At 47.8% G+C, this 13,306-nt stretch overlaps 1 protein-coding gene across 2 annotated transcripts in view; it reads left to right on the top strand.

Moving 5' to 3' along the window:
* The window catches only part of LOC124017968 (GDP-mannose 4,6 dehydratase-like), a 104,428-nt gene that overhangs the window by 72,316 nt on the left and 18,806 nt on the right, over nt 1-13,306 (top strand). For both annotated transcript variants that reach the window (XM_046333214.1, XM_046333213.1), the window contains 2 exons: nt 1,614-1,806; nt 4,248-4,352. In XM_046333214.1, the coding sequence (XP_046189170.1) occupies nt 1,614-1,806; nt 4,248-4,352 (298 nt within the window). The remainder of the gene's footprint in view (nt 1-1,613; nt 1,807-4,247; nt 4,353-13,306) is intronic.

The raw sequence follows: 13,306 nt of genomic DNA, 5'->3' as shown, positions 1-13,306 counted from the left end.
GTCTGTGAGAGCAGGGATTACTGTGGGTGGGGGCGGGCGTTAGCTGCCTAGATAGTGGCCTTACTCTCTCACACCCATGGTTCCGTTTAACGGTTCATTTAGAGAAAGAGAAACGGCTCATTTTCCCCCCTCCGTCCTCTGCTCGGTTCTGCTTGGTCTAACTGCCTGCTAGTGTAGGGTCTTGTTTCACACACCAGCTGTAGACAACACAGTGGGAGAAAGCACGTATGATTTGGCCGGGTGTGTAGATGAATACACATATTGCTAGTAGTTGGTGTGCATGCATGCAAGCTTGTGGGCAGTGTGTGGAACGTTATTGAAAACGTTTAAAAGAGTGAGTGGTGCGTCAGGGTTAGTTAGACTGAGCTCTGGGGAACAGAGGAGTTGAATAGAAAGTGATAGAAACCAATGTGTGTTTTCACTAGTTCAGCTCTTCATCCCTGAGCTCTGCAGCAGTAGTTGGGAAGCAGTAAACTGTTGATCCGTTTCAGCTGTGCAGAACGTGTGTTTACAGTAAACTGTTGATCCGTTTCAGCTCTGCAGCAGTCGTTGGGAAGCAGTAAACTGTTGATCCGTTTCAGCTGTGCAGAACGTGTGTTTACAGTAAACTGTTGATCCATTTCAGCTGTGCAGAACGTGTGTTTACAGTAAACTGTTGATCCGTTTCAGCTGGGCAGAACGTGTGTTCACAGTAAACTGTTGATGAGTTTCAGCTGTGCAGAACGTGTGTTCACAGTAAACTGTTGATCCGTTTCAGCTGTGCAGAACGTGTGTTCACAGTAAACCGCAGACAGTGTGTTCACAGTAAACCACTGATGCGTTTCAGCTGTGCAGACAGTGTGTTCACAGTAAACCACTGATGTGTTTCAGCTGGGCAGACAGTGTGTTCACAGTAAACCACTGATGCGTTTCAGCTGTGCAGACAGTGTGTTCACAGTAAACCACTGATGCGTTTCAGCTGTGCAGACAGTGTGTTCACAGTAAACCACTGATGTGTTTCCGCTGGGCAGACAGTGTGTTCACAGTAAACCACTGATGCATTTCCGCTGGGCAGACAGTGTGTTCACAGTAAACCACTGATGTGTTTCCGCTGGGCAGACAGTGTGTTCACAGTAAATCACTGATGCGTTTCAGCTGTGCAGACAGTGTGTTCACAGTAAACCACTGATGCGTTTCCGCTGGGCAGACAGTGTGTTCACAGTAAACCACTGATGTGTTTCCGCTGGGCAGACAGTGTGTTCACAGTAAACCACTGATGCGTTTCCGCTGGGCAGACAGTGTGTTCACAGTAAACCACTGATGTGTTTCCGCTGGGCAGACAGTGTGTTCACAGTAAACCACTGATGTGTTTCCGCTGGGCAGACAGTGTGTTCACAGTAAACCACTGATGCGTTTCCGCTGGGCAGACAGTGTGTTCACAGTAAACCACTGATGCGTTTCCGCTGGGCAGACAGTGTGTTCACAGTAAAGACACTCTCCAGACTACCCCCTAAACGTTTTGAACTTCTTGGTCCTTTGAGCTGGAGCAGAACAATTGTTGCTAACTAAGGGGTTTCTTTAACAGTAGTATGACTTCCATCTGTATTGATGTGAATATTTTCTCTCCTACTCAGATCTCTTTTGAGCTGGCTGAATACACAGCTAATGTGGACGGTGTTGGTACCCTGCGTCTGCTGGACGCTATAAAGACGTGTGGTCTGACCAACAGTGTCAAGTTCTACCAGGCCTCTACTAGTGAACTCTATGGGAAGGTACAGGAGATCCCTCAGAAGGAGACCACGCCGTTCTACCCCCGCTCACCTTATGGTAAAAAAACACACACACACATACTCACACGTCTCTACTTGGAGTACATTTAGACTTATTTCTTATGAACGCCCTTTGAATGTTCTATGCCCTGGCACTGCTCTTCAAAAGGTGTGTGTGTGTACAGAGAGGGCTTCAGAGTTGGCGCTCCCTACACACCTCCCCAGGCTAAACGTCTGGAGACTGAGTGGGTCTCACTTTAACAAAGACACCTTTATGCCCACACACACACACACACACACACACACACACACACACACACACACACACACACACACACACACACACACACACACACACACACACACACACACACACACACACACACACACACACACACACACACACACACACACACACACACACACACACACACACACACACGTGTGTCAGTGTGATATCAGGTTTCATGTTCTGTGTTGTCTAAATGTTCTCCTCCCTGACACATTCCCTGCCTGCCTGTCTGGCAACACCTGATCTGACTGTATGGGAGTGATGGGAGGCAGCATACCATAATAACCAGGACCTGGAGGGGGCATGGCGTAACCATAGTGACCTCCCTTCTCCTCCTGTCCATGTTATTGTACTGACCCTGTGACTTAATCAACCAGCAGGGCTCCGCTTTATTTCCCTCCCTCCCCGAGTCTGTGGCATTTCTCTCTCTCTCTCTCCTTCCTCCCCTCCCTCCCTGAGTCTGTGGCATTTCTCTCTCTCTCTCTCTCCTCTCTCCTTCCTCCCCTCCCTCCCTGAGTCTGTGGCATTTCTCTCTCTCCTCTCTCCTTCCTACCCTCCCTCCCTGAGTCTGTGGCATCTCCCTCTCTCTTCTCTCTCATTCCTCCCCTCTCTCTTCTCTTTCATTCCTCCCCTCCCTCCCTGAGTCTGTGGCATCTCTCTCTCTCTCTCTTCTCTCCCATTCCTCCCCTCCCTCCCTGAGTCTGTGGCATCTCCCTCTCTCTTCTCTCTCATTCCTCCCCTCCCTCACTAAGTCTGTGGCATCTCTCTCTCTTCTCTCTCCTTCCTCCCCTCTCTCCCCGAGTCTGTGGCATCTCTCTCTCTCTTCTCTCTCCTTCCTCCCCTCCCTCCCCGTGTCTGTGGCATCTCTCTCATCAGTGGAGGAGAGAGTGAGAGTGCAAGGTTGGAGAGGAAGGTAGGAAGGAGATGAAAAGAGTAAGGAAAGCAAGGAAAGAAGGATGAAAACTGAGAGAGGTTATTATTCTTGTGCCTGCTTCTACTCATCATTAGAAAGCAGAAACTATCTGTGGTACAGCACCACTGTACTCTGCTCTCAAATATTATGACTCGACTCTCTCTCTCTCTCTCCCTCGCTCTTTCCCTTTCTCGCGCTCTCTCTTTCTCGCGCTCTCTCTTTCTCGCGCTCTCTCTTTCTCTCGCTCTCTCTTTCTCTCGCTCTTTTCTCTCGCTCTCTCTTTCTCTCGCTCTCTCTTTCTCTCGCTCTCTCTTTCTCTCGCTCTCTCTTTCTCTCGCTCTCTCTTTCTCTCGCTCTCTCTTTCTCTCGCTCTCTCTTTCTCTCGCTCTCTCTTTCTCTCGCTCTCTCTTTCTCTCGCTCTCTCTTTCTCGTACTCTCTTTCTCTCGCTCTCTCTTTTTCTTGCACTCTCTTTCTCGTACTCTCTTTCTCTCGCTCTCTCTTTCTCTCGCTCTCTCTTTCTCTCTCTCTCTTTCGCTCTCTCTCTTTCGCTCTCTCTTTTTCTCGCTCTCTTTCTCGCTCTCTCTTTCTCGCGCTCTCTTTCTCGCTCTTTCTTTCTCCCGCTTTCTTTCTCCCGCTCTCTTTCTCGCTCTCTTTCCCACTCTCTCTTTCTCTCGCTCTCTTACTCTCGCTCTGTCTTACTCTCGCTCTCTCTTTCTCACGCTCTTTCGCTCTCTCACTCTCCCTCTTTCTCTCGCTCTTTCTCCCGCCCTCTCTCTCTCACTCTCTTTCTCATGCTCTCTCTCTCTTTCTCATGCTCTCTTTCTCTTTCTCATGCTCTCTTTCTCGCACTCTCTTTCTCTCTCGCTCTCTTTCTCTCGCTCTCTTTCTCTTTCTCATGCTCTCTTTCTCATGCTCTCTTTCTCTTTCTCATGCTCTCTTTATCTCTTTCTCATGCTCTCTTTATCTCTTTCTCATGCTCTCTTTATCTCTTTCTCATGCTCTCTTTATCTCTTTCTCATGCTCTCTTTATCTCTTTCTCATGCTCTCTTTATCTCTCTCGCTCTCTTTCTCTTTCTCATGCTCTCTTTCTCATGCTCTCTTTATCTCTTTCTCATGCTCTCTTTATCTCTTTCTCATGCTCTCTTTATCTCTCTCGCTCTCTTTCTCTATTTCTCTTTCTCGCTCCTTCTCTCGCTTTCCCTTTCTCTTTCTCGCTCTCTTTCTCTATTTCTCTTTCTCGCTCCTTCTCTCGCTCTCCCTTTCTCGCTCCTTCTTTCTCTCTCTCTCTATCAGGTGCTGCTAAGTTGTATGCTTATTGGATTGTGGTGAACTTCAGGGAGGCCTATAACCTGTTTGCTGTCAACGGGATCCTCTTCAACCACGAGAGCCCAAGAAGAGGTGAGCACTGTAGCACACCTCTATAATGTGCTAACTGCTGCAGTCATGTCTGCTATGGGTGAAGCTCATTCCTACTTTTTTTTCAGCCTCTTAAAAAATGTAATAATATGCGTTGAGGTCTGAGAGGTCCTGAGCGCTGGTTTAACCTAATTTACACACCAGTGTGACCTGAAATCAATACCACATGACTGAACACACACACAAACACACACTCTGCTGTGCCCAGGTCGTCTATTCAGGTGTTTATGATTTATCCCTAATGAAGTCCCCAGCCACGACCCTAGACAAAGGTCAGAGGTCAGCCAGTAAATCCTAATGTTTTAGAAGAGAGACGGTAGAAACGGGAGGCTGCGGGAATGGGTATATAAGCTAGATTTCAGGGACTGGTTAAGAGACTCGTATGGCTGCATGGAGAGACCGACAGGAGACAGACAGAGAGATGGTTAGGAAGGGAAATGGATTGAGTGAGACGGACATGAAATCCACCAACACACAACCTACCCATATCTAGACAAGAACCACACTGTCCCTTACCCCATCACCCTACCCATATCTAGACAAGAACCACACTGTCCCTTACCCCATCACCCTACCCATATCTAGACAAGAACCACACTGTCCCTTACCCCATCACCCTACCCATATTTAGACTACAACCACACTGTCCCTTACCCCATCACCCTACCCATATCTAGACAACAACCACACTGTCCCTTACCCCATCACCCTACCCATATCTAGACAAGAACCACACTGTCTCTTACCCCATCACCCTACCCATATCTAGACAAGAACCACACTGTCCCTTACCCCATCACCACCTACCCATATTTAGACAACAACCACACTGTCCCTTACCCCATCACCCTACCCATATCTAGACAAGAACCACACTGTCCCTTACCCCATCACCCTACCCATATCTAGACAAGAACCACACTGTCCCTTACCCCATCACCCTACCCATATCTAGACAAGAACCACACTGTCCCTTACCCCATCACCCTACCCATATCTAGACTAGAACCACACTGTCCCTTACCCCATCACCCTACCCATATTTAGACTACAACCACACTGTCCCTTACCCCATCACCCTACCCATATCTAGACAACAACCACACTGTCCCTTACCCCATCACCCTACCCATATCTAGACAAGAACCACACTGTCTCTTACCCCATCACCCTACCCATATCTAGACAAGAACCACACTGTCCCTTACCCCATCACCACCTACCCATATTTAGACAACAACCACACTGTCCCTTACCCCATCACCCTACCCATATTTAGACAAGAACCACACTGTCCCTTACCCCATCATCCTACCCATATTTAGACAACAACCACACTGTCCCTTACCCCATCACCCTACCCATATTTAGACAACAACCACACTGTTCTTTACCCCATCACCACCTATCTATATCTAGACAACAACCACACTGTCCCTTACCCCATCACCACCTACCCATATTTAGACAACAACCACACTGTCCCTTACCCCATCACCAGCTACCCATATCTAGACAACAACCACACTGTTCTTTACCCCATCACCCTACCCATATTTAGACTACAACCACACTGTCCCTTACCCCATCACCCTACCCATATCTAGACAACAACCACACTGTCCCTTACCCCATCACACCTACCCATATCTAGACAAGAACCACACTGTCTCTTACCCCATCACCACCTACCCATATTTAGACAAGAACCACACTGTCCCTTACCCCATCACCACCTACCCATATTTAGACAACAACCACACTGTCCCTTACCCCATCACCACCTACCCATATTTAGACAACAACCACACTGTCCCTTACCCCATCATCCTATCCATATTTAGACAACAACCACACTGTATCTTACCCCATCACCACCTACCCATATTTAGACAAGAACCACACTGTTCTTTACCCCATCACCACCTACCCATATTTAGACAAGAACCACACTGTTCTTTACCCCATCACCACCTACCCATATTTAGACAACAACCACACTGTCCCTTACCCCATCACCACCTACCCATATTTAGACAACAACCACACTGTCCCTTACCCCATCACCACCTACCCATATTTAGACAACAACCACACTGTCCCTTACCCCATCACCACCTACCCATATTTAGACAACAACCACACTGTATCTTACCCCATCACCACCTACCCATATTTAGACAAGAACCACACTGTCCCTTACCCCATCACCCTACCCATATTTAGACAAGAACCACACTGTCCCTTACCCCATCACCCTACCCATATTTAGACAAGAACCACACTGTTCTTTACCCCATCACCACCTATCTATATCTAGACAACAACCACACTGTCCCTTACCCCATCACCCTACCCATATCTAGACTAGAACCACACTGTCCCTTACCCCATCACCACCTACCCATATTTAGACAACAACCACACTGTCCCTTACCCCATCACCCTACCCATATCTAGACAAGAACCACACTGTCCCTTACCCCATCACCCTACCCATATCTAGACTAGAACCACACTGTCCCTTACCCCATCACCCTACCCATATCTAGACAAGAACCACACTGTCCCTTACCCCATCACCCTACCCATATCTAGACTAGAACCACACTGTCCCTTACCCCATCACCCTACCCATATCTAGACTAGAACCACACTGTCCCTTACCCCATCACCCTACCCATATCTAGACAAGAACCACACTGTCCCTTACCCCATCACCCTACCCATATCTAGACTAGAACCACACTGTCCCTTACCCCATCACCCTACCCATATCTAGACAAGAACCACACTGTCCCTTACCCCATCACCCTACCCATATCTAGACAAGAACCACACTGTCCCTTACCCCATCACCCTACCCATATCTAGACTAGAACCACACTGTCCCTTACCCCATCACCCTACCCATATCTAGACAAGAACCACACTGTCCCTTACCCCATCACCCTACCCATATCTAGACAAGAACCACACTGTCCCTTACCCCATCACCCTACCCATATCTAGACAAGAACCACACTGTCCCTTACCCCATCACCCTACCCATATCTAGACTAGAACCACACTGTCCCTTACCCCATCACCCTACCCATATCTAGACAAGAACCACACTGTCTCTTACCCCATCACCCTACCCATATCTAGACAAGAACCACACTGTCTCTTACCCCATCACCCTACCCATATCTAGACAAGAACCACACTGTCCCTTACCCCATCACCACCTACCCATATTTAGACAACAACCACACTGTCCCTTACCCCATCACCCTACCCATATTTAGACAAGAACCACACTGTCCCTTACCCCATCATCCTACCCATATTTAGACAAGAACCACACTGTTCTTTACCCCATCACCACCTATCTATATCTAGACAACAACCACACTGTCCCTTACCCCATCACCACCTACCCATATTTAGACAACAACCACACTGTCCCTTACCCCATCACCCTACATATATCTAGACAAGAACCACACTGTCCCTTACCCCATCACCACCTATCCATATTTAGACAACAACCACACTGTCCCTTATCCCATCACCACCTACATATATCTAGACAAGAACCACACTGTCCCTTACCCCATCACCACCTACCCATATTTAGACAACAACCACACTGTCCCTTATCCCATCACCACCTACATATATCTAGACAAGAACCACACTGTCCCTTACCCCATCACCCTACCCATATCTAGACAAGAACCACACTGTCCCTTACCCCATCACCACCTACATATATCTAGACAAGAACCACACTGTCCCTTACCCCATCACCCTACCCATATCTAGACAAGAACCACACTGTCCCTTACCCCATCACCCTACCCATATCTAGACAAGAACCACACTGTCCCTTACCCCATCACCCTACCCATATCTAGACTAGAACCACATTGTCCCTTACCCCATCTAGACAAGAACCACACTGTCCCTTACCCCATCACCCTACCCATATCTAGACAAGAACCACATTGTCCCTTACCCCATCACCCTACCCATATCTAGACTAGAACCACATTGTCCCTTACCCCATCACCCTACCCATATCTAGACAAGAACCACATTGTCCCTTACCCCATCACCCTACCTATATCTAGACAAGAACCACATTGTCCCTTACCCCATCACCCTACCCATATCTAGACAAGAACCACATTGTCCCTTACCCCATCACCCTACCCATATCTAGACTAGAACCACACTGTCCCTTACCCCATCACCCTACCCATATCTAGACAAGAACCACACTGTCCCTTACCCCATCACCCTACCCATATCTAGACAAGAACCACATTGTCCCTTACCCCATCACCCTACCCATATCTAGACAAGAACCACATTGTCCCTTACCCCATCACCCTACCCATATCTAGTAGAACCACATTGTCCCTTACCCCATCACCCTACCCATATCTAGACAAGAACCACACTGTCCCTTACCCCATCACCCTACCCATATCTAGACAAGAACCACATTGTCCCTTACCCCATCACCCTACCATATATCTGGTCCTTCTATCTAGCTCAGTTGGTAGACAAGAACCACACTGTCCCTTACCCCATCACCCCCGCCAGGGTAGTGGGTTCATATCTAGAAGAACCCCTGTCCCTACCCCATCACCCTACCCATATCTAGACAAGAACCACACTGTCCCTACCATACATAGAATGTATGCACACATGACTGTACCCCATCACCCTCCTTTGGATAAAAGCGTCTGCTAAATGGCATATATTATTATTATTATTATCTAGACAAGAACCACATTGTCCCTTACCCCATCACCCTACCCATATCTAGACTAGAACCACACTGTCCCTTACCCCATCACCCTACCCATATCTAGACAAGAACCACACTGTCCATTACCCCATCACCCTACCCATATCTAGACAAGAACCACACTGTCCATTACCCCATCACCCTACCCATATCTAGACAAGAACCACATTGTCCCTTACCCCATCACCCTACCTATATCTAGACAAGAACCACACTGTCCCTTACCCCATCACCCTACCCATATCTAGACTAGAACCACATTGTCCCTTACCCCATCACCCTACCCATATCTAGACAAGAACCACACTGTCCCTTACCCCATCACCACCTACCCATATTTAGACAACAACCACACTGTCCCTTACCCCATCACCCTACCCATATTTAGACAAGAACCACACTGTCCCTTACCCCATCATCCTACCCATATTTAGACAAGAACCACACTGTTCTTTACCCCATCACCACCTATCTATATCTAGACAACAACCACACTGTCCCTTACCCCATCACCACCTACATATATCTAGACAAGAACCACACTGTCCCTTACCCCATCACCCTACCCATATCTAGACAAGAACCACACTGTCCCTTACCCCATCACCCTACCCATATCTAGACAAGAACCACACTGTCCCATATTTACCCCATCACCCTACCCATATATCTAGACAAGAACCACACTGTCCCTTACCCCATCACCCTACCCATATCTAGACAAGAACACACTGAACCCACCCATATCTAGACAAGAACCACACTGTCCCTTACCCCATCACCCTACCCATATCTAGACAAGAACCACATTGTCCCTTACCCCATCACCCTACCCATATCTAGACTAGAACCACATTGTCCCTTACCCCATCACCCTACCCATATCTAGACTAGAACCACATTGTCCCTTACCCCATCACCCTACCCATATCTAGACAAGAACCACACTGTCCCTTACCCCATCACCCTACCCATATCTAGACAAGAACCACACTGTCCCTTACCCCATCACCCTACCCATATCTAGACAAGAACCACACTGTCCCTTACCCCATCACCCTACCCATATCTAGACAAGAACCACACTGTCCCTTACCCCATCACCCTACCCATATCTAGACAAGAACCACACTGTCCCTTACCCCATCACCCTACCCATATCTAGACAAGAACCACATTGTCCCTTACCCCATCACCCTACCCATATCTAGACTAGAACCACATTGTCCCTTACCCCATCACCCTACCCATATCTAGACAAGAACCACATTGTCCCTTACCCCATCACCCTACCCATATCTAGACAAGAACCACATTGTCCCTTACCCCATCACCCTACCTATATCTGGTCCTTCAGCTCAGTTGGTAGAGCATGGCGCTTGTAACGCCAGGGTAGTGGGTTCGATCCCGGGACCACCGATATCGTAGAATGTATGCACACATGACTGTAAGTCGCTTTGGATAAAAGCGTCCGAAATGGCATATTATTATTATTATTATCTAGACAAGAACCACATTGTCCCTTACCCCATCACCCTACCCATATCTAGACAAGAACCACATTGTCCCTTACCCCATCACCCTACCCATATCTAGACTAGAACCACACTGTCCCTTACCCCATCACCCTACCCATATCTAGACTAGAACCACATTGTCCCTTACCCCATCACCCTACCCATATCTAGACAAGAACCACATTGTCCCTTACCCCATCACCCTACCCATATCTAGACTAGAACCACATTGTCCCTTACCCCATCACCCTACCCATATCTAGACAAGAACCACATTGTCCCTTACCCCATCACCCTACCTATATCTAGACAAGAACCACATTGTCCCTTACCCCATCACCCTACCTATATCTGGTCCTTCTGTAGCTCAGTTGGTAGAGCATGGCGCTTGTAACGCTAGTGGGTCCGATCCCCGGGACCACCCATATCTAGTAGAATGTATGCACACATGACTGTAAGTCTGTCCCCTTTGGATAAAGCGTCTGCTAAATGGCATATATTATTATTATTATTATCTAGACAAGAACCACATTGTCCCTTACCCCATCACCCTACCCATATCTAGACTAGAACCACATTGTCCCTTACCCCATCACCCTACCCATATCTAGACAAGAACCACATTGTCCCTTACCCCATCACCCTACCTATATCTAGACAAGAACCACATTGTCCCTTACCCCATCACCCCTACCTATATCTGGTCCTTCATGTAGCTCAGTTCTAGACAAGCACTGTCGCTTACCCCATCACCACCTATCCATATTTAGTGGGTTCCGATCCCGGGACCATACATAGAATGTATGCACACTGACTGTCACCACCTACCCATATTTAGACAAAAGCGTCTCCCTAAATGGCATATATTATTATTATTATTATCTAGACAAGAACCACATTGTCCCTTACCCCATCACCCTACCCATTCTAGACAAGAACCACACTGTCCCTTACCCCATCACCCTACCCATATCTAGACAAGAACCACACTGTCCATTACCCCATCACCCTACCCATATCTAGACAAGAACCACACTGTCCATTACCCCATCACCCTACCCATATCTAGACAAGAACCACATTGTCCCTTACCCCATCACCCTACCCATATCTAGACAAGAACCACATTGTCCCTTACCCCATCACCCTACCCATATCTAGACTAGAACCACATTGTCCCTTACCCCATCACCCTACCCATATCTAGACAAGAACCACATTGTCCCTTACCCCATCACCACCTACCCATATCTAGACAAGAACCACACTGTCCCTTACCCCATCACCCTACCCATATTTAGACAAGAACCACACTGTCCCTTACCCCATCATCCTACCCATATTTAGACAAGAACCACACTGTTCTTTACCCCATCACCCTACCCATATCTAGACAAGAACCACACTGTCCCTTACCCCATCACACCTACCCATATCTAGACAAGAACCACACTGTCCCTTACCCCATCACCCTACCCATATCTAGACAAGAACCACACTGTCCCTTACCCCATCACCCTACCCATATCTAGACAAGAACCACACTGTCCCTTACCCCATCACCCTACCCATATCTAGACAAGAACCACATTGTCCCTTACCCCATCACCCTACCCATATCTAGACAAGAACCACATTGTCCCTTACCCCATCACCCTACCCATATCTAGACTAGAACCACATTGTCCCTTACCCCATCACCCTACCCATATCTAGACTAGAACCACATTGTCCCTTACCCCATCACCCTACCCATATCTAGACAAGAACCACATTGTCCCTTACCCCATCACCCTACCCATATCTAGACTAGAACCACATTGTCCCTTACCCCATCACCCTACCCATATCTAGACAAGAACCACATTGTCCCTTACCCCATCACCCTACCCATATCTAGACAAGAACCACATTGTCCCTTACCCCATCACCCTACCCATATCTAGACAAGAACCACACTGTCCCTTACCCCATCACCCTACCCATATCTAGACAAGAACCACACTGTCCCTTACCCCATCACCCTACCCATATCTAGACAAGAACCACATTGTCCCTTACCCCATCACCCTACCCATATCTAGACTAGAACCACATTGTCCCTTACCCCATCACCCTACCCATATCTAGACAAGAACCACATTGTCCCTTACCCCATCACCCTACCTATATCTAGACAAGAACCACATTGTCCCTTACCCCATCACCCTACCTATATCTGGTCCTTCTGTAGCTCAGTTGGTAGAGCATGGCGCTTGTAACGCCAGGGTAGTGGGTTCGATCCCCGGGACCACCGATACGTAGAATGTATGCACACATGACTGTAAGTCGCTTTGGATAAAAGCGTCTGCTAAATGGCATATATTATTATTATTATTATCTAGACAAGAACCACATTGTCCCTTACCCCATCACCCTACCCATATCTAGACTAGAACCACATTGTCCCTTACCCCATCACCCTACCCATATCTAGACAAGAACCACATTGTCCCTTACCCCATCACCCTACCTATATCTAGACAAGAACCACATTGTCCCTTACCCCATCACCCTACCTATATCTGGTCCTTCTGTAGCTCAGTTGGTAGAGCATGGCGCTTGTAACGCCAGGG

This window comes from Oncorhynchus gorbuscha, unplaced genomic scaffold (genome assembly GCF_021184085.1).
Source record: "Oncorhynchus gorbuscha isolate QuinsamMale2020 ecotype Even-year unplaced genomic scaffold, OgorEven_v1.0 Un_scaffold_36:::fragment_2:::debris, whole genome shotgun sequence".
Lineage (NCBI taxonomy): Eukaryota > Metazoa > Chordata > Actinopteri > Salmoniformes > Salmonidae > Oncorhynchus > Oncorhynchus gorbuscha.
This window is presented reverse-complemented; position numbering and strand designations above follow the sequence as displayed.